At 53.1% G+C, this 23747-nt stretch overlaps 1 protein-coding gene and 1 long non-coding RNA gene across 4 annotated transcripts; one reads left to right on the top strand and one right to left on the bottom strand.

The window, feature by feature from the left end:
* Nucleotides 1-1318: 1318 nt before the first annotated feature.
* Nucleotides 1319-7807, bottom strand: LOC118887096. 3 transcript variants are annotated; one of them, XR_005017884.1, is made up of 4 exons: nt 7713-7767; nt 7293-7422; nt 6023-6161; nt 1319-5718 (listed from the first exon to the last, which is right to left on the bottom strand). It is a non-coding gene; the product is annotated as an uncharacterized LOC118887096 (long non-coding RNA). The 3 variants fall into 3 exon arrangements; XR_005017887.1 differs by lacking the exon at nt 7293-7422 and having other exon boundaries at nt 7725-7807; XR_005017886.1 differs by lacking the exon at nt 7293-7422 and having other exon boundaries at nt 7713-7775.
* Nucleotides 7808-9235: 1428 nt separating this feature from the next.
* On the top strand, nt 9236-13814 carry KRT14 (keratin 14). The gene is made up of 8 exons (XM_036837648.1): nt 9236-9919; nt 11173-11255; nt 11856-12012; nt 12169-12330; nt 12414-12539; nt 12637-12857; nt 12952-12998; nt 13545-13814. The coding sequence occupies exons 1-8, from the start codon at nt 9401-9403 to the stop codon at nt 13640-13642; spliced, it is 1413 nt and encodes a 470-aa protein (XP_036693543.1). The 5' UTR covers nt 9236-9400; the 3' UTR covers nt 13643-13814.
* The last annotated feature ends 9933 nt before the right edge of the window (nt 13815-23747 follow it).

The raw sequence follows: 23747 nt of genomic DNA, 5'->3' as shown, positions 1-23747 counted from the left end.
AGACCTTTACTCCTTGGTTGGGGCTTGGGGCTGTGGGGCAAGTATGCCTGCTGGGTTGGTCATATAGGATTCTGGCTACTGGCCACATCAGGCCATGCAGGTGGCCTTCCCTGGGTTTTTTTCAAATTCGAGTTGATCCTCTCTAGCCAAGAGGCTGAAGGATGAGTTTAGGACTGCCTTCAGCCATGGTTCCAGCCGTGTGTGTGTGTGTGTGTGTGTGTGTGTGTGTGTGTGTGTGTGTGTGTGTGCGTGTGTGTGTGTGTGCGCGCATTAGAGAGAGAGAGAGAGAGACAGAGAGAGAGAGAGAGAATGATGAATCAATGAATTGCCTCTTTTTGAAACTAATTCAATTTGGGTTTCTGTCTTTTGCAACCAAAACATGTTCATCAATATCCTCTATTATCTAATTCTTGATTTATTTTTCTTTAATGTATATTTTTAGTTTTATTATACATGAGGTAAGTTTTATGTTATAAATTTTTTCCTTTTTTTAAACTGAACTATAGTTGATTTACAATATTTACGTATACAGCAAAGTAGATTCAGTTATACATGTATATATGTATATATACACATATATTCTTTTTCAGCTTCTTTTCCGTTATAGGATATTACAAGATATTGAATATAGTTCTCTGTGCTGTACAGTAAATCCTTGTTGCTTATCTATTTTATATATAGTAGTATATATCTGTTAATCTCATACTCCTAATTTATCCCTCCCCCTCCTCTTTCCCCTTTGGTAACCATAAGTTTGTTTTCTATGTCTGTGAGTCTGTTTCTGTTTTGTAAATAAGTTCATTTGTATCATATTTTAGATCCCACATATAAATGATATCATATAATATTTGTCTTTCTCTGCCTGACTTACTTCACTTAGTGTGATAATCTCTAGGTCCATCTATGTTGCTGCAAATGGCATTACTTCATTCTTTTTATAGCTGAGTAATATTCCATTGTATGTATACCACATCTTCTTTATCCATTCATCTGCTGATGGACACTTAGGTTGCTACCATGTCTTGGCTATTGTAAATACTGCTGCTATGAACATTGGGGTGCATGTACCCTTTCGAAACAGAGTTTTCATTTTTTCCAGATATATGCCCAGGAGTGGGATTGCTGGATCATATGGGTAACTCTATTTTTAGTTTTTTAAGGAACCTCCATACTGTTTTCCATAGTGGCTGCATCAATTTTCATTCCCACCAACGTTGTAGGAGGGTTCCCTTCCACACCCTCTCCAGCATTAATTATTTGTAGACTTTTTGATGATGCCCATTTTTTGATGGCGTTGTTTGATTTTTGATATTGAGCTGTATGAACTATCTGTATACTTTGGAAATTAACCCCTTGTCAGCTGCATCGTTTGCAAATGTTTTCTCCCAGCCTGTGTGCTTTTTCTTTTGTTTATGGTTTCCTTTGCTCTGCTGTACATGTGTCTTTTCTCATAAACTGCCCAGTCCCCTCATTTGGAAGTGAGTGACATAGAAATGGGTATGTGTGTGTGTCTGAAGACAGATGTTGCCCCCGTTGCACCGACAGCCAGGGCTGCTTGGAGAACCAGGTAATGCCGCGTGACTGGTGGGACTTCCCTGGTCTCGGGGTCTCACTGGAATCCCTGAGCTGCTGCTTCCCCACCTCCCTCACTCCCAGGCTGGGGGCGGGGAGGTGGGGGGCGGGAGGTGCAGGGGGACAGTGCTGGACCTCCAACCTCAGGATGTGGGCCCCTGCCTTTTCCCCTCTCACCCAAGCCGTCCTGCTGACTCTTCCTTGGCAGGGCTTCCGCACCTACCAGTTCCCAGCGACTCCGCCCTGGCCAGGCCCTCGCAGACTCACCAGTTCATCACAGAGGCCTGCTGGCCTCAGCAGCTCTCCCGAGGTCTCCCTCCTCCTGTCACACCGATGCCCCAGCGCTCTCCTGGACTCCTCTTTGTTCTTTGCCTCTGCCTTTGCTTGAATTTTGATACCTGTTTTCCATTTGTGCTCACCCCCTGCCCGCCCTTGACCTCTAGGGCTTCGTTTAAGATAAGTTTTTAGCTAAAAATTTCCTCTGTGCCAAGCACCGTGCTGGCTACCTGCCATGAATTGTCTACTCCTCTCAATAATCCTGCGAGGGAGGAACGATAATTTTGCCCATTTGATAGGAAACAGGCTCAGAGGGCTGCAGTGACTTGTCCAAAGTCACACAGCTGGTCAGTGGGGGAGCCCAGGCTGGAACCCCAAGTGTGACGGACCTGGGAGGCCCTGCTCCCTCCCAGGCTCCTCCGTGTCTCAGCCTGGGGGGCGGGGTGGGCTGCACGGCCTTGAACCTGGTCCCCCACCTTTGACTGGTGGAAACTGCTCCTTTCTTTCTACCCTTCAGGCTGGAACTGCCTTTCCTTCCGGCTGGGAAGCCTTGCCTTTCTTGCGGGGTCTCCCGTACCCTCTCCCAGAGCCTGTCGCTCAAGGCTCCTGACACAGCTCTTGTGATTCCCAGGTGCTGACGTTGCTGGCGCTGGAGTTCTCACAGCCACGCCCCTGTCTGGGAATGCCGGCTCCCACTCCACCCATCCAGGGATCTTCCTTCTTTCAAACCTGAGTCAAACCTTTCCAAGAAGGCTTCCGTGTGCTACCCACCCCCGCCCCCGCGCCCCCGCCGGCGGCTCCTCGGTTCTGGGCTCCACTCAGCCTACGGAGCAGAGAAGGATCTAGGCTCATTTGCCCTCCCCCATTAGACTGGGTGCCCCCAAGCATAAGGGCTGTGTCTCCCCTGTCAGGCCAGAGTAATTACAGTAAATTAACACCCTGAACACCTACTACATGAGAGAGACACTTTGTGGCTGGCCCCCGAAGGCACTGTAGTAAACTATAATGGGGGGGTGCACAGATCATAGAAGTACTGGGAGCGCTGAAAAAGGGGAGATCCAGGTGATCTGAGGTGAGGGGGTGGGACTCCCTGCGAGAGAAGTCCACCAAACCCGTCCCTTATCTGGATAAGGGCAAGCGGCATCTTCCTTCGCGTTTTCCCTTCGCTTCCCCCTCTCCCAAAGTGTGTTCCACAGGGACGCCAGAGTAGCCCTTGTAAACGCACCTGACAGCGTCATTGCCCTTCTTAGGACCCTTCAGTGCCCCCAGAGTTGTCAGGATAAAGTCTGACCTCCTTAGCACAGCCTTCGTCCCCCAGCCTCTGCTCTCAGTTCCATCAGGCAGATCCAGCCTTCAGCAGCGTGCTCCAGCAATGCTTAAGTGCTTGCGTTCTCCAACAGACCCACGTCTCACGCCTATGTGTCTTTGCTCAGGTGCTTCCCTGAGCAAATGGGATGTCCTTCCTCACTTCCTTAGCTTGCTTAACGTGTATTCATCGTCAAGGTTCAGCGAAGTTAAAAACTCCTCTAGGATGCTTGCCCACCTTGGGATGGGTGGGATGACATCCGTTTCTCTGTGTTCCAACCATCCTTCACCCCCCTGCCCACCCACCTACCCACCCACCATCCATCCACCTTCCATTTTTCTATTTATCCATCCATTATCCTTCCATCCATCCATCCATCTGCCCACTCACCTGCCAATCCATCCATCCATCCATCCATCCATCCATCCATCCATCCATCCTTCCACATTTCTTTACCATCTTCCCTTTCCTCCCTTCCTCCCTTCCTTGCCCCTCTCTCTTTCTCTTCTGTCTGTCTTTCACTGAGCATCTACTTTATGCCACACAGTCTACAGAAATCATATATTACATCTGTCTGTTGAACTGAGGCTTGGCCTCAAAGAGTGTGAGAGTTGGGCAGAAAGAGGAGACAGAAGAGGAAATTCAGGCAGAGGCTGGGAGATGAGTGGGGATGTTGGGGTTAGTGAGAAACCTGGGCTGCTGGGGTGGAGCTCAGTTTGCACTGGGCAGCACGGGTTATTGGCTGGAGAACTTAAGCCTTATTTTACTTGAACAGGGAGCTAATAGAGGGTTAGTGAATCCATCTGTTGCTGGCCTTTGGTTACCCAACCGTTAATGTTCGTAACAACCCAAATGTGATTCTGGGGTGCAGGCACAGCTCTTTTCACCCTATACATTCTCACCCTGCCTAGCTCAGATTCCTGGCTAACAATTGTTAAACACTTGGCACTTTCAAAGCGGGTTCTGGTGTGTGACTTTGAACATGACCTTTCCCCTCTCTGGACCTCGGTTTCCCCATCTGTAAAGTTAAGAGACTTGTCTAGATGACCCCTGAGGCCCTTTCTGGCTCAGACTTTTGGGGACCCTCTGGCGGGAGGGGACCTGTCTTTGAAAAGTGAGGCTTACAGCCCAGGTAGAGCTGGGATTGAATCCTGGCTGAGAAGCTTCCTTGCTGTGGACGCTTGAGGATTTCCTCAACCTCTGAAACTTCTGCATCTAAAACGTGGGATGGTCAGTCTCTGTTCTATCAGCTCTAGCAGCTGGCAGGCTCAGACGGGCCCATGGACACGGAAACACTTGAATCAGCCTATCTGTTGTGTCAGCGCAGGTTCTCACAGGACGCTTGGCCCAGACAGGCAGGCTGGCCTGGGAAACCAGCGGGTGGTAGAGCTTTCTAGGGGACAGGGCACCCGGGTGTTCCAGACTCCTGATTGCCTCCTGGGCCTGCAATCCTACCTGCCAGCCTGCTCCTGGCCCCCGTGCTAGCCCTGCATTTCTGGCGACAGACACTCAGGTCCAGGTCAGTTCAGGTTCCAGCTTGTCATTCTTAGAAGTGACAGCCCTCAGCTCTAGGAGACTTAACCCTTGCTGTACACAGGTGGCTGGGACTTGGAGAGAGGGATGGGCAAAGTGAAGGGGTCTGGGCAGGGGAGAGTGTGGAGAGATGAGGAAGGAAGGGCAGGGGACATAAGACTCTGCCAGGAGGAGATGAGAAGCTCAGCCAGCAGACCCTGGAGAGGAAGGTGGTCTGAGAATCGCAAGGAGGGCTCCAACTGGTTACTTGACTGTGAACCTCTCTGGACCTCAGACTTCCTACCTGTGACATGGGGAGGACCTTGACTGTCCCTTCCTTTCCCCCATGGCTGGTGCGGGGGCTAAGAAGAGACTCTAGACGTCAGTGGTTAGAGAAACACTTGGTATCTCTTAAGGGAAGAGGCCTGGGAATACCTTAGGGTACAGAGATGGTTTGAGAGGGCCCAGGCTGGCTTTGGGGCTGGACAAGAGAGGAAGAAAGAGTTCTTTCTTGGGCCTGGACCACTCCCCCAATGTCTCCTAAAAGCCACAGTCCCTCAAGTCTGGAAAAATGAGGCTCTAGAGCCAGTGACCATCAAGAGCTCTTTCCCTCCACTGATGGATTCAAAAACCAGTCGGTGAAAGTTTAAAGAGAAACAGGATAAGTTGCATAGTCTCAAAGTATCTTCCTCAAAGTATTTATTAGTTTCAGCGAGAAAAATAATATTACAGTGGAGAAACCTAGCAAACCCCACCTTAGCCAATGAACAAGGTTAATGTCACCAGCCCTAAGACACATCAACACACGGATGCCTGAGATGATGCACTGAGAAGACCACAACGACACTTCTGTGCTTTTCTTGCCAAAATGCATCACCTCAATCTGATGTTGAGAAAATATCAGAAAAACCCCAACCGAGGGATATTTTACAAAATAACCGACCAGTACTCTTCAAAAGTGTCAAGGTCTTAAAAGACAAGGAACGACGAGGAGGGGCTGTCACAGACTGCAGGAGACATGACAACAAGTGAGTGGAAACCCGGATTGGATCCTGCAACAAAAAGGGATCATTGGTGGAAATCCTGGTGAAATTCAAGTCTGTCGTTAATTAACAGTATTGGGTCAACGTTAATGTGTTGGTGTTGATCGTTGTATAATGTTTATGTGATCTGTTCATATTAGGGGAAGCTGGGTGAAGGGTACACATAGACCTTGTACAATTTTTGCAACTTTTTCTGAAAGTTTAAAATTATTTCAAAATAAAAAGTTAAAAAAAAAAGAGCTCTCTCCCAGAGCCATTGTCTATTTGTGAAGGAGTCAGAGAAACTGGGTGATGGGGAGTGTGGATCAGAGACCTGAGAATTCTGTGCTTCCCTGCTGCTCCCTCCCCGGCGCCTTTACATGTTGAGTTAGAGCTGCTCCCAGAAGCCGTCTGGACTGGCCCTGCAAACGTCTTATCACAACCATCCCTCCAACAAGTTTTCACCACTGCCTCTGCAACACAGATAGTTACGGGTCTGTTACATGGTGTAGTGGGTTGAATAGTGTCCCGCTCAAATTCATGTGCACCCGGAACCTCAGACTGTGAACTGATTTGGAAATAGGGTCTTTGCAGATGTAAGAATTGAGAGAAGATCATACTGGATTAGGGTGGGCGCTAAATCCAATGAGTGTCCTTAGATAGAAAAGGACACATGGAGACACAGAGATGCTGGCCACGTAAAGACAGAGGCAGAGACTGGAGTTTTGTTGCCACAAACCAAGGAATGCATGGGGCCGCCAGAAGCTGGCGGAGGCAAGGAATGATTCTCTCCCAGCACATCCATAGGGAGCGTGGCATCTTAATTTTAGACTTCACGCCTCCAGAACGGTGAGAGAAGATTTTCAGTTGTTTTTAACCACCAGGTTTGTGATAATTTACTTCTGCAGCCCCAGGAAATGAATACACACGAATTGCACTTTTCTTATGTTTGTTCATATCTTCAGTAATTCTGATGTGTAGCCTCTCTTTCCTTTCAGGCTGGGGGCTTCCAAAGAGGCAGTCTCTTCCATGAGACCGGGCTCTGAGAGCAGGGGCTGTGCCTCCCTCCTCAGACTGGGCTGTCCCTAGGTCCCCTCCTTCCTTAGGATCCCATCCCCTGTGCCCAGCCGGGTCCTCAGCACACAGTGTGAGCTCTGTGGGGGCTGCCTCGCCCTGCCCCTTCACCAGTTTGGATTGGCATTGGTCCGCCCTACCACAGGCTGGTGCCGGGACACTCACCAACCACAAGAGGCACCGCCCCAGGCTCCTGACATGCCACACAAAGCCTGCCTGGGACTCCAGAGGTGGGGGGGTACTCCAGCTCCAACAGACAACCCCCCATCACATTAGCCACGGCTGCCCCCGAAAGCTGCCTCTCTTCAAAATGTCAGGAAGACCGGGCTGGGCTACTTGCATCTAGATCCCTGTGTGCAGGGGGAAGGGGACTGGCCTTAGGATGTGAGCCAAGGTCTAGTCCTGGGTGAAGGAGGAGATCAGACTTGATTCCCATGCTGGGATTCCAGGGTCCATGGAGGTAGGGAGGGGGCTGGCAAAGGTCTCTTCCTAGATGGTGTGCGTGAATTTATATGTCATGGGTTCCCTACCCTCTTTGTCTTTTGGATTCCCCTTGGAGAGGGGCAAGGAGGGAGCCTCTTTTGGGTTCCACTGAATCAAATGAGAGGGAAGAAGAGCTTTTCCTGTGTCCCGTGCTCCAGGGATTCTATCCGTGGTTCCCTGTGGTGGAGAGAGACAGGGTGGTGGGTGGCACAGAGGAAGTGGGTGCTGGGCTCTGCACCCACTGGTGCCCCCCGGCTCCCTCTGGATGCTGCATTCTTCTCTGGAGAGCACCGCCCCCCCCTCCACCCCACAGCCGACTGCAACATCTTCTAACAAAGACTTCCTCCTTCAGCCCAAATCCCTGCTGCCCCTCACTGAGGAAGAGGAAGGGCTGGGCCGGGCCTGGGGGACCATCCTCCGGAAGGAGATTAGGGGTCTCTGTCAGGGGTGGTCACTCACTCACTCACATACTCACGCACTTGAGTGTCCTCAGCATGGCAGTTTTGGGGAGCCCACAGCCTCGAGTGTCTGTCTCAGTATTGTCTTCTAAGCCCCAGGGGCAGGGGGCGGGGAGGGCGGCTCCCTGACTTCTGCTTTGGGTTAGGGTGGGGGGGAGAGGGAGGCTCTGCTCCCCTTCCGGGAGCAGTTGATCCTAGGAGGAGTGTTGGAGCCTCCAGCAGGGGCTGTTAGGACCTGTCTGGGGAGATGGGACGCGTCAGGCAGCCCCAGACACGACCACATTCCTCCCAACATGCCTGCCGGGGTCCGTGGGGCTGAGGGGCGGCAGGAGGGCGGGGTGAGGCCAAAGGGGGTGCCTTTGGAGGTTGTCTGGGAGACCTGGGATAGCTGAGGTCCCCATATACAAACCTCCGAGGCAGAACTTGATGGACCCCTGGACATGTCCCCTGACCCTCGGGGCCTCAGTAGTCCGGGACCCTTGAGTTCACTTTCAGGTGCCTGCACTCCTCCCGCCACCGAAAACAAACAAACAAACCCCAAACATCCCTTGAGTCAGCTCCACAAGGGGCTCAAACAAGTGTGCCTGAGCCAGACCCTCCCACGAGGGGCTGCCCTGGGGGCCTGAGAAAACACCTGGGGCTGGAAGCAAAGAGGCCCCTCCAGTCCTGTTCCAGTAGTGTTGCTTCATCCGGTCTGGGGCCCAGACGGGGCCACAACAGTGCTACCCAGACTTTGTGCCACCCTCAGCTTACAAAACCCTTTCACATCCATTGCCACGTTGGATTCTCAGTGCTGACTCTGCAGTACTCCCACTTTACAGATGAGCAAACTGAGACTCCGAGGAGGGTCAGGGCCTGGGTCACACAGGAGTAAATAGCAGAGTCAGGACTCAGGCTGGCTCCACGCTCTTTCCCAGTGTCTCCTGTGACACCACCTGCCCTTGGCCAGACTGAGCAGCCAATGCCATGGGCCCATCCACAGATGTGTGGAGGATCTTAGGGTCTGTGCCTAGGGCTGGGGAGAGCTGCCTGGATTTCCCTTTACTGGGGGTGTCGGGATAGAAGCCTGAGCCACCTGACTACTGGCTGGGCATGTTTCGGGGGGATGTGACGGGCCCCATGGCACAGCCCAGCAGGTCAGAGTTGGGAGGGCCCCAAAACCTTGTTTCTTTTTATGGGTGGTAATGCTGAGGGGGCATCTCTGTGCCCCATGTGACCTTGCCATGCCGGTGTTCCTCCTGGAACATGGAGTGCTGGGCTTCCTCTAGGTGGATGTCAGAGACCCACCTAGTTAATGGGGACTAACAAGTCACTAGGTTTATGGTGCAGAGACCCTCTCCCACCACCTGGCTGAGCCCAGCATATGCAGAGGGCTGTGCTCCCAGGGCCCAAAGGGAAAGTGTAGCCTGCAGGCCCATACGTCCTCCTGTGAATCACACCTGGTGGGACAAGAAACCCCAAACACCCCGAACAATGAGTTTCCAGTAAAATATGACAGACATGATGAGGCGGAGGAGAGGAGGGATGTGCCTGGGAGTTGGCACTGTCCCCTGGGTGATGAAAGCCAAGGGGAATGGAAAATGCCAGGCCCGCCCTTACCCAGGAGTATAAAGCCTTGCATCCTTTTCTCACTCACCTAAGCACCTTTCTCTCCTCTCTGCCTGCTCACTCGCTCACTCACCTCCGTCCTTGGCACCATGACTAGCCACCAGTTCACCTCCTCCAGCTCCATGAAGGGCACCAGTGGCTTCGGTGGTGGCTGCAGCCGCGGGCCTTCCACCCTGGTCGGAGGCTCCTGCCGGGCCCCCAGCGCCTACGGGGGCCAGTCCTCCTCCCGCTACAACGCTGGGTGTGCCTACGGGCTGGGGGGCGGCTATGGCGGCGGCTACAGCAGCAGCAGCAGCTTTGGTGGGGCCCTGGGTAGTGGCTTCAGTGGAGGATATGGCAGTGGCGTTGGCGCCGGCTACAGTGGTGGCTTCGGTGGGGGTTCGGGTGGTGGCTTTAGCTGGGGTGATGGGCTCCTGGTGGGCAGTGAGAAGGTGACCATGCAGAACCTCAACGACCGCCTGGCCTCCTACCTGGACAAGGTACGTGCCCTGGAGGAGGCCAACACTGACCTGGAGGTGAAGATCCGCGACTGGTACCAGAAGCAACGGCCCACTGAGGTCAGGGACTACAGCCCCTACTTCAAGACCATCGAGGACCTGAGGAACAAGGTGCGTGGATCAGGCAGCAGGAGGTGCTATTCCAGCTAGCTCATTTAGGAGCAATGGATGCCTCAGGCCACTGGTTGCTTGGGATTCTTAGACAGGATAGCTTCCAGCTCCAGATCCCTTCTTTTGGCTCTGGATGCCCCCAACAGAGCTGGTCTATGAGAAGATGGTCTCCCTTCCCCTATCTTGCTCAGGCCTCTCTGAGCTCCAGATTCTCAGACCACAAGAGACCAGGGATTCCTACCCTTACATTTTACAGAGGAAGAAGCTGAAGCTTTGGGCTGTCTGCCCAAGGTCACACAGCAAATTAATGGCCGAGCCAAGGCTAAAGCCCTTGTGCCCCACCTGCCAGTACAGGAGGCAGCAACCCGTTCTCCAGCACCGGGGAGGAGCGAGGTTCTAACTGCACCAGGCTAGACATCCAAACCACTCATTAGCTCATTAGTCTGGGCTGCCGCCCATGCGCCCTGGCACGGTGGCCCCTCCCCACAGCCAGGAGGGCATGGAAAACCCACAGAGACAATCAGTGGTGGCCCACTTTACGTGCCCCACATAGGAGAGGGCCTGGGGGGCTTGTGTCATCTGACTCCAGCCCCCGTTCCTTGCTCCCATGTCACCCCAGGAGTCTGCTGTTCCTGCTTCCCTTGGTGTCTGGCTCTGATGCTTTGAGTGGATTAGGGAAATTAGAGGATGAGGGAGGGAACTCTAGCCAGTCCAGGGTTCAGTCTACCTTTTTTTTTCTTTCCTTTTGCTTCTTCTTTTCGAAGCCCCTGTGCCAGATGGATCTCAACTTTCGGGAAAGCCCCACTTTGAGGTCCTGTGCTCTGAAGACTTGAAAAGGAGTATATGTGCCTACAGAGGACTGACAGGGCTGGCTTGTGCAGAGAGAGGAGAATTCAGATTAGGAAGGGGGTCTGGAGAGTCCGGTCACTCCCTTCCTCTGTGGGTAGGGCGCTCGAGGGCCTGAGACCCATCTCAGGTTTTGCAACAACTCGGTGGTAGATACAGGATCAGAACTCGAGGGCTTTTTATCTAAGGTCAGGGCTCTTTCTACCCATTCTGCTGACCACAAGTAGCCAAGTCCTGGGTCAAATCTGGACCACTGGGAGTTATCCTTTAGGCTGCCGTGGCAAAGGCTTGTGAGGAGTAGCAGGGACTCAGGCAGAAGCATGAAAGCAAAGTCCCGATGCAGGCTGCAGTCAGGTCTGGTTCGTGCTGTCCACTGGACCAATGACCTGTGCCCTTTCCACTTGCAGATCCTTGCAGCCACTGTGGACAACGCTAGTGTCGTGCTGCAGATCGACAATGCCCGTCTGGCCGCTGATGACTTCCGCACCAAGTGAGTTGGCAGTGGTGTTTCAGAGCATCCAGTCTCCCCTGGGTTGGGCATTTCTGGAGAAGTGTTCCCTGAACAGAGCTGACTAGTGCCACAATGGCTGTGTTGAAAACCCCTTGGGGTGTTTGTAAAAATACAAGACCCTTGGGCCCCACCTTTGGAGTTCTGATTCAGTTATTATTATTATTTTTTTTGATTCAGTGATTTTTAATAGGCTACCTGGGTGATCCTGATCCACAGCCGGGTTAGGGAGCCACTGCTTTAGGGAGGGGCAGTCCCCACTTGCCCGCCTGCCCCTGAAGTGCAGGAGGTAGTTATATCTGGAGGCCTCGTGTGCTACTGGTTGGCTGAAGCCAGAAACATCGCCCCCTCCGTGAATTCTATAGCACGATCAACTGTCTTATTCTTGGCACTGTCCGCCTCCCCAGAATTTCAGATCTGAGGAATAGTGGGCTCTGTGTCCATCCATGCCATCTTCAAGACTGGCTCACTAAACCGCCCACAGGATGCCAACTATGGGCAGAAGCTGCAGGGGGAAGAGAACAGAGCCTTCAGTGTGACCAGGGAGGGGGTCTCATTCCTTTTTTTGCTGGGTCATTCCAGGTACGAGACGGAGCTGAACCTGCGCTTGAGCGTGGAGGCCGACATCAACGGCCTACGCAGGGTGCTGGACGAGCTGACCCTGGCCAGAGCCGACCTGGAGATGCAGATCGAGAGCCTGAAGGAGGAGCTGGCCTACCTCCGGAAGAACCACGAGGAGGTGAGAGCAAAATGGAAAAGCCAGCTTAGAGGGTTAGCTGGGAGGGAAGAGATGGTGGAGAGGAATGTTCAGAGACCAGGAACACCTCTGACTAGGGAGCCCTCATCGGTTGCCATAGTGAGGCCCCTGACTGTGGACCGTTCTTTGGTTGTGCAGGAAATGAATGCCCTGCGAGGCCAAGTGGGCGGGGATGTCAACGTGGAGATGGACGCCGCCCCCGGCGTGGACCTCAGCCGCATCCTGAACGAGATGCGCGACCAGTACGAGAAGATGGCAGAGAAGAACCGCAAGGACGCCGAGGACTGGTTCTTCAGCAAGGTGGGTGGTCTTCGGAGTGGAAGGGACCCAGGACGCCTGCCTCCCTGGAACTTCCAGCGCCAACGATGTTTTCTTTTCTGCAGACGGAGGAACTGAACCACGAGGTGGCCGCCAACAGCGAGCTGGTGCAGAGCAGCAAGACCGAGATCTCAGAGCTCCGGCGCACCCTGCAGAACCTGGAGATCGAGCTGCAGTCCCATTTCAGCATGGTAGGGGCGGCTGCCAGGCCTGGGGCGGTGTCCAGGGCCCTGGAGGGAGAGAATGACCACCCTCACTGATTCCTGATCTGCTCTCCTTCCCTCCCAGAAAGCATCCCTGGAGAACAGCCTGGAGGAGACCAAAAGCCGCTACTGCCTGCAGCTGGGCCAGATCCAGGAGCTGATCAGCAACATGGAGGAACAGCTGGCCCAGCTGCGCTGCGAGATGGAACAACAGAACCAGGAGTACAAGATCCTGCTGGACGTGAAGACGCGGCTGGAGCAGGAGATCAGCACCTACCGCCGCCTGCTGGAGGGCGAGGACACCCAGTGAGAAGGCCCCCCTCCCTCCCAGTCCTGCCCCCCACTGTTCACTCACTGCCCCCTGTGTGTCTGATCATCTTGCCCCTTTCTGTCTTCACAGCCTCTCCACCTCCCAGTTCTCCACTGGCTCTCAGTCATCCAGAGATGGTAAGACTTTCCTCCTCATCAAACCTGGACTCAAGACCACCCCCTGTCTCCCAGCATGTCTAGGATGTTAGATGGGGGCTTCTGGAGGGCTTGAGCTAGGGTTTTCTCACCCAGTATCCCTTAGGCACGTCTGTAGGTAGAAGAAGCCATTTTCTAAACCCTCCTTATGGCGAGGAGTTGGTGGCCCCCTATTTGTGGCAGATCCCATAGTTCTGGCGGTCAGCATCACGGGCAGAGCCCCACATGGGTCTTCCCACCAAGACCAGTCCATGTGGGCAGATCTGGATGGAACCATTTTGGGCTGAGTTATTAGGAAGCTCCAGTCTGAAGACACAGACTCTGCCCCTGACCTTAGGGAGCTCTAGTCTGAAAGAAATGTGCTGATGATATCAGTGCCGGGGCAAGAGCAGTGGGTGAAGTGGTAATCGGGGGAGAGGGCAGCAGGGAGACAGTTTGTGCCAGTGCCCTCGGCTCCTTGCCCTCGCCCTCCTGATTTCTCCATTGCCTATCCGCCGCTGATAACGCCCTCTCTCCCCTCTTCCCCAGTGACCTCCTCCAGTCGTCAGATTCGCACCAAAGTCTTGGATGTGCACGATGGCAAGGTGGTGTCCTCCCACGAGCAGGTCATTCGCACCAAGAACTAAAGCTGTTCTGCACTGTTCAGGCCTAGAAAGCTCCCCATGTGGACGCAGATTTCACTGGGGGAATCCCCTATCCTGTCCCCCACCCCTCCACCACAAGCACTTCACACCTGAGCCCCGTTTCACCCTTGCCCCTCCCAGCAATCAATAAAGCTTCATTATCTGAGTTGCACAACTCCCGTCTCTGCCTGGTCATTGTCAGGAGGGGTGGTGGGGAGAAAACGGAGGAAGCATCTCTTTGGAGCTCTCATAGCACCTGGCTATGGCATCCGGGACTGGGAGAAAGGACCTGGGGGCAGATCAGGCTCAGGTCCCAAGATTGCTTTCGCCATCGCAGAAGATAGATGTGTGTACCAGGTCATTTGTGGTGTCTCCTGGGGCATGGAGGAACATGAATTCATTTACTCACTGATCCATTTACTTATTCATTCAACAGATATTATTGAGTGACTTTTGTAAGCCAGGCACTGTGCTAGGTGAGGGATTCTTCACATTTTGGTCTTTAGGGATTCCTCTGAGTATATATTGAAAACTGTAGATCTCTTCCCACCCCCAATAAGCATACACACATTTGCGTATAATTCATGAGATTCACGGGTCCTCTAAAGCTCATCAGTTGAGGTCCATGAACCCAGTAAGAACTCATGTTTTACTGAGAGTTTTGTCTCCCTCCATTCCACCTGCCCTTGCCTCCACAGCTGGGTCTGAATCCTGCCTGCTCTTAGTTGACATAGAGCAAGTTGATTAGCATTGCCAAGCCTCAGTTTCCACATCTGTAAGGCGGGCACAATGACAGTACCTACCCCGGGAGTTTTTTGTGAGGATTTGCATGTCAGGCCTCTACCGCAGTGCCTGGCACAGTGCAGGCTCAGGGCACGGCTGTGTGTGTGATACTGTGTGAGCTACCTATTGTCCATGGTGACTCTCGTCCATAATGAGAGCTTTTTTAGAGGCTTGGGAACAGACTGACTGGTTTCTAACCCTGGCTTTGTTCTTCTTTTAAATTTTTAAAATATCTTTGCTGGAGTATAATTGCTTTACAATGTTGTGTTAGTTTCTGCTGTACAACAAAGTGAATCAGCTATACGTGTACATATATCCCCATATCCCCTCCCTCTTGAGCCTCCCTCCCACCCTCCCTATCCCACCCCTCTAGGTGGTCACAAAACATCGAGCTGATCTCCCTGTGCTATGCGGCTGCTTCCCACTAGCCATCCGTTTTACATTTGGTAGTGTATATATGTCCATGCCACTCTCTCACTTCGTCCCAGCTTCCCCCCCCCCCACCCCCCGTATCTTCAAGTCTGCTCTCTACATCTGTGTCTTTATTCCTGCCCTGCCTGGCTCTGTTCTGAATCAGCTCCATGACCTTGGAGAGGCTCAGTTTCCCCATTTATTCAGTAAGCATGGTGAACTCCGCTTCTTGGAGTTCATATGGGAATCCAGTGAGTGAAGGCACATCAAGAGCCAGGGCTGTAGGAGCCTCTTCTGGTGGGGAGTGTCTTTTCCTCTCTTTGGGGGCTGGAAAAAGAGGAGGAAGGGGAGGACGTCGCCTGAGTGAGGTGGGGAGGGCTCACCGCCCCAAGCTAGGAAAGAGTTGACTAGTAACTGTGTCACTTTCTACAGCTCATTCATTTAACCACATGAATGAAGCTTTGAGGGGGAGTCAAGGGAGGGACTAGGGTTAAAGAAAAGACTTAGTCTTTGAAGGCAAGGAGACTAAAAGCCTGGGCTGGAATCAGACATCTTGAGTTGGAGTCACGGCTCCTACACTGACTAGCCTGGAAGAATCTGGGCAAGATCCTCTTTTGCAAAACAGGCAACGAAAACCCTCACTGCATAAGGCCATGGAGGATCAAATGATCTCATGTAGGAATGGGTTTAGCATTGTAGTTGGCACACAGCTGGTGCTCCGTAAATGGAAGTGTAAGAGTGTGAGTTATTAGGAAAAGGAATGAAGTAATGTTGGTTTCTTTGACCTCATTTTCACCTCAGGAAAGGAGGCCTGAAACTCTGGGATGTCTTTTTACCTGAGTTTTGGCTCTAAAAAGGGTTTATCCGGGGTGATCTCTGGGTGAGGGTGGGCCATTCTGGAGGTGAGTGACAGAGTTTTGGAGGAATGAGGGGACAGTTCAGGGAGGCGGGAGGTTTGAAAGATCTTCCTCGGAGACTGGGAAGGGATGGTTTTATGGCCCTAAAAGTGATGCGACCCTGGTGGGGAGGGGCTGCGTGATATTCCTAGGGATGTTGGACCCTGGGGACCAGTGTTCTCAGCTGGGCAATGAGCTCAAGTGGCATGGAGTCTGGGGAAGTGGTCCACATTCGGGAGGCCACATGGGCCCGGGCAGAGAGCAAAACGTATCCTTAGTCACCAATGAGGACTGCATTAAGAATCCCCAGACATCACCCTGCCTTGGAGGTGGTGCCGGATTAAAGTTTCCACCCCCAAAGGAGATCTGCTTTAGAGGAATACAGAAATGTGAGATTTCTTAGACCTGGCTGTGGTGGGGTGAGCTTCCCCTCCTTGTGAGTAGCTGCTTGACGGTGAAGGTGTAGCTGGGGGCCGCCTGGCAGGGGGCAGGCTCAGAAGTGGGAGGGGAGGAAGTCAAGTAGTGCGCTTTGAGGTGGTCCCACCCTGTATGTGGGGCCCTAGAGGGAAGGAGCAGACAGGCAAGTGTCTACGAGTCCCACACAGAGCCCATTGGCTCACCACCCTACCCCACAGGGAGAGTGAAGCCAACACTTTGTGTCCAGCTGCTGACCAGGGCTCTCGTCCACAGGCCCTGGCGCCACGAGTATCCACCCAAAAAAAGAAAGACCTGGGCTTCCCTGGTGGCGCAGTGGTTGAGAATCTGTCTGCCGATGCAGGGGACACGGGTTCGAGCCCTGGTCTGGGAAGATCCCACATGCCGCGGAGCAGCTGGGCCCGTGAGCCACAATTACTGAGCCTGCGCGTCTGGAGCCTGTGCTCCGCAACAAGAGAGGCCGCGATAATGAGAGGCCCGCGCGCCGCGATGAAGAGTGGCCCCCACTTGCCGCAACTAGAGAAAGCCCTCGCACAGAAACGAAGACCCAACACAGCCATAAATAATAACTAAATAACTAAATAAATAACCCCCCCCCAAAAAAAAAAGTAAAAAAAAAAAAAAAAAAAGAAAGACCTGGGTCATTCCCTCTGACGAAGGCAAGAGTGCCTACCCCCTCGCCACCCCAGATCTAGATGATAGGAAACTAGGAGAGTGACTTCATAGCACAGTCTAGCGCAGGCGGCAGGAGCTGCCTCTCAGAGTCCTGGGGCTGGTCACGGGGCCCCTCTGGCTCCACTACCCCCGAAGCGATTAGGGAAGATGACCCTCTTTCCGCCCTCAGAACACAGCACAGAAGGGCAGTGCTGAGAGGGCTGCAGAGATAGCTCCGCCAACCTCCTCCTCTCCGGGCCCTGCTCCAGGTCATACAGACGGAAAGTGGCTAAGCCCAGCCCCGCTTCCTGGTCTGTTCTGTAGTCTCTCGGGATGAAGCTGAGAGCCCAACAGGACCGAGATGAATTTCTCCTAGCTGACTCCAAGGTTTTTGTTTCATGGGATAGTGCCCCTTTTGATATTCTGGGGTCTCCTTTAGTTTGGGGGGGGCTCCCTTTTATTGTGAAAAGACCTCAAACATGTCCAGGGGCTTTTACAGGCAACAAGTGGTCTATCTCCCTATGGTTCTCTGGTCAGGTGAAGGGCACGTCCTCACGGCAGCAGGTGATCTGGTTTGGATAATGTAGACAGCTAGTCCCATGGGCTGGTGTTGGACGAGGCAGCCCCAAGGAGGCCTGAAGCCCAGGAGGATGGCGGTCCCGACGTCCTGACCTGACCCTCGCTGAGATCGGATGCTGCCATAAAGGGGACAAGGGGGCACTAGGGACTTCCAGGGCAACGTCCGGACTCAGACTGACACAAGACAGGCACCAGCTCCGAGAGCTGCCCTTTGCCAGGCCAGCACTTTCCTGATGGGGTTCCCAGTGCAGTACTAGCAGCTGTAGGGCAGGCCTGGGCAAGAAAGTTTTTTTCCTTTTTCTGATGAACTTTGGGGTGACGGCATGGGAGAGAGGGTGAAAAGAGACACAGAGAGATGGAGAGAAATAGACGTGCATATAGACAGAGAGAGAGAAAGAGAGAGAGAGAGGAGTCAGAGAAAAAGAGAAGAAACAGAATCAGAGAAAGACAAGAGTGAAGGCCCTGGGCTAGGAAAAGGTAGTGAGGCTCATTCATTCATTCATTCATTCATTCATATGTATTTATTGAATCTTACTCTTCTAGGTGTGGAGAAACCTAAGGATGAATTGAGACAGACTGAACAAGGAAAGAGACAAAGTGAGGAGGCTGGTGGTGGAGAGAGGGAGCCCCAGGCCTTGTGCCCATCTTAGCTCCCACTCACTGCAGGACAAACCTGCTCCACTTCCTTATTTAGCTCTGTGACTGTGGCCAAGATACCTACCCTCTCTGAGCCTCAGTTTGCTCACTTGTAAAACGATTGCAAAATTAGTAGCTACCTCATAAAATGACTCTGAAGATTAAATACGACAGGGCAGGCAAAGCAACAGGAGTCTTACCTGGAGGCCTGGAGGGTCTCTGATGGAAGAAACCATGATCCTCCAAGCTTTGTGTGCCCTTCTCAGCACCACTTAGCACAGGTGAATGGGAGCTCAACAGACTAGGAAGATGGACTTATTATTGAGAGGGCTGAGAGCTGAAGTTGTCTATAGTCCAAGGGGAAGTTGGGGGCACACACTGCCATTGACAGTCAGAAAAATGTCTTGCTGTGTACCAAACCCACACCCACAGATTTACAATATTAGCTCTTTTGAGCCTCACAGCAACCTGGTGAGGTCAGAACTGTTTTTCACCACCCAAATCCTTTGCTTGACAACTCACTGCCCTTTGGCCATATTGGCCTTCTGTTCTGTGACCGTATTGCTCCTCCGCACCTCAGGACATTTGCACATGCTCTGTCTCACCACCCCCCGCTGCACAGCCCAGGATGCTCTTCTACTGGCTCACTCGTACTCACCCTTCACTCAAGGGTCTCTTTCTCATGGCGACACTCCTGGATCTTCCTGACCGGGCCACACCCTCATTATGTGTATCCCATTCTCCTACGGACAGCAGCACTCAGCCCAGTTTTGAATTACATATTTATTCTTGAGAGTCTGTTTTATCCCATAGCTGCCCAGGAAGGCAGGGGCTCTGACTGACTTCATCACCTCGTCCTTGGCACTCAGTACAATGCCTGGCACATGGTAGGTGCTCAGTAAAGGATGAACCCAAACTTACAGTGAGGAAATTGAGGTCCGGAGAGGGGAAGCAACTTTCCCCAAGTAAGCGGAAGAACCTGGCTTTAGACTCAGACCTGTTCTGCTCCAAAGCCAGTGCCCCGAACTCCTCTGCTAGGCGAGTCCTTGCAGACACAAGGCTGGGGTGTTCCAGGCTCAAGGGAGAAGCCTTCTGAGGGCCTACCGCATCCCCACTGCCCCTGCCCCTGCCCGTTGGTCTTGGAGGAGGGGAAGTCTGGCTGGGTGGGGTGGTGGCAGGCGCCTAACATGTGAATAAAGACTCAGCCTTGACAGAAGGTGCAGGCCCCTTGGCCCTGCTTAGGTGGCTAATGGAGGGGCAGACCTACCCACCACGGCTGCCTTCCCTCCCCCAGCAGCCAGCTACATGATGACTCAGGGCCCTCCCTGGGCCCCTCCTGGGCTCAGTGACAGACAGCAAGTCGGGGGGAGCAAGTGGGAGGTGTGAGAAGCTGGCTACAGGCAAGCAGCGGGGTCCCTGTGGCCAGGGGAAGGCTGTCATTGTCCCCTAAGTCCCCATAGCCTCCGTCCTTTGGGGACACCTTGTAGGCGGAGCTGTGTGTTTCCCTCTCCATCCTTTGTCTGCTGGAGTCCTTGAAGCCCCTTCTCTCTGTGTGCTGCTCTGCAATCCAAGGGCACGGCCGGCACGGCAGATGCTGGCTGCACCGGGGTGCCGGCTGCAGCCTTGCCCACGGGGCTGCAGAGGCAGCTGACTCTGCCTGGGTCTCAGGCGCCAGGGTGTCCCGAGCTGCGTGTGTGCCGTTCCTCACTCACGCCCTGGAGGTTTCCCATGGCGGGTGTTGGAGGTGGGCTCAGAGGGCAGCCCCTGAGCCCCGAGAGGGGAGAGGAGTGAGCCGTATCACATGGCCTAGAAGAAATTGCTTGCTCAGCCCAGGGCTCTGCCAGCCTCCCTCATCCCTGACCCCACCTTGCCCAGTCGGCTTCCCTGGGCCAGACAGAGAGCTCGGGAGAAGGGAGAGGACGGCCCCCAGGTCTGACAGGAGTAGGACCTCATTTCTGCGCCATAGGAGCTGTGAGCACTGAAAGCTCCTTTTTGTATTGGAGGCAGGGCCAGATGTGGAGAGGACTGACAGATGTGGGGAGCAGGGCGGCACATGGGGAGTAGTGGGCACTCATCGAGAGGCCCCTCCAGGTAAGGCCTCACACGCACTGTCTTTATGGCCCCTGACAACTCTGCACGAAGCAGCTTCTCATGGGGCAACTGAGGCCAAGGCCCCAGGGGTAGGGACAGTGGGGCTGGGAGGCGGCTCCTTCTCTCTCCAGCGCACTGCTCCCCCGAGCCCCAGTGGGGAGGCCCAGCGGGTGAGAGCAGAGGCAGCCTTGGGAAGAAGCAGCAGGCACTGGAGCAGATGTGCAGGGATGGTCAGAAGTGGGAGGAAGGCCCCGGCCCTCTTAGCTCTCAAAGAAGGGAGGGGAGCTGGCAGTGGTCAGGGTTCCCTCCATGAGGGCAGAAAATCAGCCAGAGAAGTCCAAAATGCAGGGGACAGTCAGGTGTAACGAGCAACCCGGAGCAAATAAACTGTCAAGTCCTCATCTCGCTGACCCTGGGAAGGGGGTGTGGGGAGAGGGCCGGCTGTGCAGTGGTTCCCACGGGCAGTCAGGCTTCCAGGGCAGCTGCGATGGAATTCTCAGGACTGGGGCCTGCTGCTCTGAGCTGAATGAGAGTTGGGACAAGCCTGGAGGGTGGGAAGTCGAGGTGGTGGCTGAAGGTAGGGACTGGTGGGCTTGGGACCAGGGCTGGAAATAGGCCATTTGTCACGAGAGCCAGCAGGGAACCTCTGGTCAGTCAGGCGGGTCTTGACTACCCTGATACGGACAGGCCTGCATTCTTAGGGTCCCCCAACATGAATGCATTTGCAGGGAGTATACATGCAGGGTCCCAGAGGTGCTGTTTTTTTTTTTTTTTTAAATAAATTTATTTATTTTATTTATTTATTTTTGGCTGTGTTGGGTCTTCGTTGCTGTGCGCGGGCTTTCTCTAGTTGTGGCGAGCGGGGGCTACTCTTCGTGGCAGTGCACCGGCTTCTCATTGCGGTGGCTTCTGTCGTTGTGGAGCACGGGCTCTAGGCGCGCGGGCTTCAGTAGTTGTGGCACGTGGGCTCAGTAGTTGTGGCGCACGGGCTTAGTTGCTCCGCGGCATGTGGGATCTTCCCGGACTGGGGCTTGAACCCACGTCTCCTGCATTGTCAGGCGGATTCTCAACCACTGCACCACCAGGGAAGCCCCCAGAGGTGCTGTTTTGCTTGCTCCCCACCCCCAGCTCAGCTGAACCTTTCCTCCATCTAGCTCAGGCATCCAGGACGTGGGGTTTCCAACCCAGTGTGGCAACACCAGCATGGGGATGGGGGCAAGAGATAGAAAGGACAATAGAAGTGGGCCCACGTCTGGGATAGGGTCTCCAGTCACATTGTAGGTGGATGCTGGGCTCACCGGCAGAGCTTGGCGGAAGCCTGGCGAAAGGTTTACAACCAATGCTCTCGCCACCAACCTTGGTCTAAGAGTTTTCTAGGTGTTAGGCATTCACAAAATGCCTTCAATATTTTTTGTACTACCTGTTTAATTTTTTATTTAACATATTTAGTCCTAGCCATTTAATTATTTAGTGCATTTTGGTACACCAGCTCACCTTTCATTTCAACAAAGATGAATTATGAAGGAAATCCTATGTTACTATATTACTACCAAAAAGTGAAAATCAGAATCACTTGCCAGAAACAGAAGGGACTGATATAAATCAATACTTAACTTCTAACTAGATACTGTTGCCTCCTAAAGGTTCTGAGTCCAAGGCTGGCTTTGGTTTTGTTTTATGGGGTGATTGTCAAGTGTGGAAGGGTGTTGGAGAGGCCCTACGATCTGAGATTTTCTCCTTGACTGAGCAAAAGATTGAAAAATGGAGAAAGGAAATACTTTTTTCACCAAGTGATGTACTAATTTAACATAACCTCTGTGCATCACCTAAAAGCATCTCAGGAAACACTGGTCCTTTATGAAACCTAAACATCCTTTAGCTGCAGCTCAGAGGTCATTGCCTCTTCTAGAGGTCATTGTTGACAACCCTAGCCTCTCTCTTCTTAACCCTTAACTCTTTTGTTTGGCTCTTAGCATCTCCTACCTGGAGCCATCAGTTATCTTTCCTTCATCCAATTTGTGGGGATCTTATTTGGACCAGACACAGTGCTGGGCACAAGAACAAGTTCAAGATGAGCAGCGGAGGCATAGAGGAACTTATCCTGTTGATGGGGGGTCGGGGGTTGGGGGTACGGCGATACACCGTGGAAACTGTAACGGAGAGAAGCACAAAGCCAGAGGGAGAGAACCAGGAAGGCTTCACAGAGGAGGGGGCACATAGATGGGTTGCCAAAGAAAAGTAGGAGTTTTCTGGGTAGAAGAGACAAGAGGAACTTTTTAAAAAAAATTTATTTATTTATTTTTGGCTGTGTTGGGTTTTTTTTTTGTTGCTGCGCATGGGCTTTCTCTAGTTGCGGTGAGTGGGGGCTACTTTTCGTTGCGGTGCGTGGGTTTCTCATTGCAGTGACTTCTCTTGTTGCGGAGCACGGGCTCTAGGCGCGCGGGCTTCAGTAGTTGTGGCTTGCGGGCTCTAGAGCGCAGGCTCAGTAGTTGTGGCGCACGGGCTTGCTCCGCGTCATGCGGGATCTTCCCGGACCAGGGCTCGAACCCGTGTCCCTTGCATTGGCAGGTGGGTTCCCAACCACTGCGCCACCAGGGAAGTCCTGAGAGGAACATTTTAACTGGAGGGAACTGCAAGTGTGCACGTTCTCTGAGGTACACAGGGTGCGTGGGAGCATTGTATGGTTTAGTTAAGGGGTCTGGGGAATGGTGGGAGATGGGGCTGGAATGAAAGATCGGGATAGGCCTTGAATGCCAGGAATGTGGACCCTGTCTTGGGGGTGAAGGGAAGTCAGTGACGGTCAGATAGGAATGTCTACTAGGCTTCTTGCGTGGAGGAGTCAGAAGGCCTGAAAGAAGCAGGGAGAACAGCCAGGAGCTGGTGGCAAAGGTCTGGGTGAGGGCAGAGTGGAGAGGAACTCAGGGGGCTGAATGAGCAGAGGTCAGTCTAACATTTGTCAGGTGCTTCTCATGCGTCTCTTACTAGGAGATGGGCTGACTACTAATGTCATCATTTTATAGAAGAGGGAACAAAGGCATAGAGTAGTCAAGTAACTTACCAAAGCCAAACAGCTAGTGAGCTTTGAGCTGGGTTTGAGCTCACGTAGCCTGGCATCAGAGCCCGCTCTCTTCTTGCCTTGCCCACCAGAATATGCTCTGACTTTCTGCCAGGGGCAGCGGCTTGTAAATTCCAGGAGGGCAGGATAAGTCACACATCTCAGTATCTTTCCCAGGGCTCGGTATGGGCTAGACACCTGGGAAAGGTCAATTCCATACCCATTGCTGGGCCCTGCTGAAGGACCAGGACAGTCGAGCCACTTGCCTTCCTGCTCCAAGGTCAGCTAGCGTTAGCAGTGCTTTTATTCAGTCTACTCTCTCCCAATTCCTTCGTGTGAACTCTGCTTGCTGTTTTCAAGTATTGGCGGGCACACTGCTTTGTAACTGTCTCAGCCTTTCTGCCATGCCACTCGTCTCTTCCATCAGACTGGAGACTCTGAGAGCAAGGACTGAGCTCCCCAGCAGATTGGGGCTCCATGAGGCCAGGGGCCGGGCTTTCTACCCACACGGGCAGCTCCCCCATCCTCTGTAACAACTCCTTGGTAGCCTGGTCCCAGCTCACTCACA

This window comes from Balaenoptera musculus, chromosome 20 (assembly GCF_009873245.2).
Source record: "Balaenoptera musculus isolate JJ_BM4_2016_0621 chromosome 20, mBalMus1.pri.v3, whole genome shotgun sequence".
NCBI classification, from domain to species: Eukaryota; Metazoa; Chordata; class Mammalia; order Artiodactyla; family Balaenopteridae; genus Balaenoptera; species Balaenoptera musculus.
Note: the sequence above shows the minus strand (reverse complement) of the source record. Positions and strands in the feature narration are given on the sequence as shown.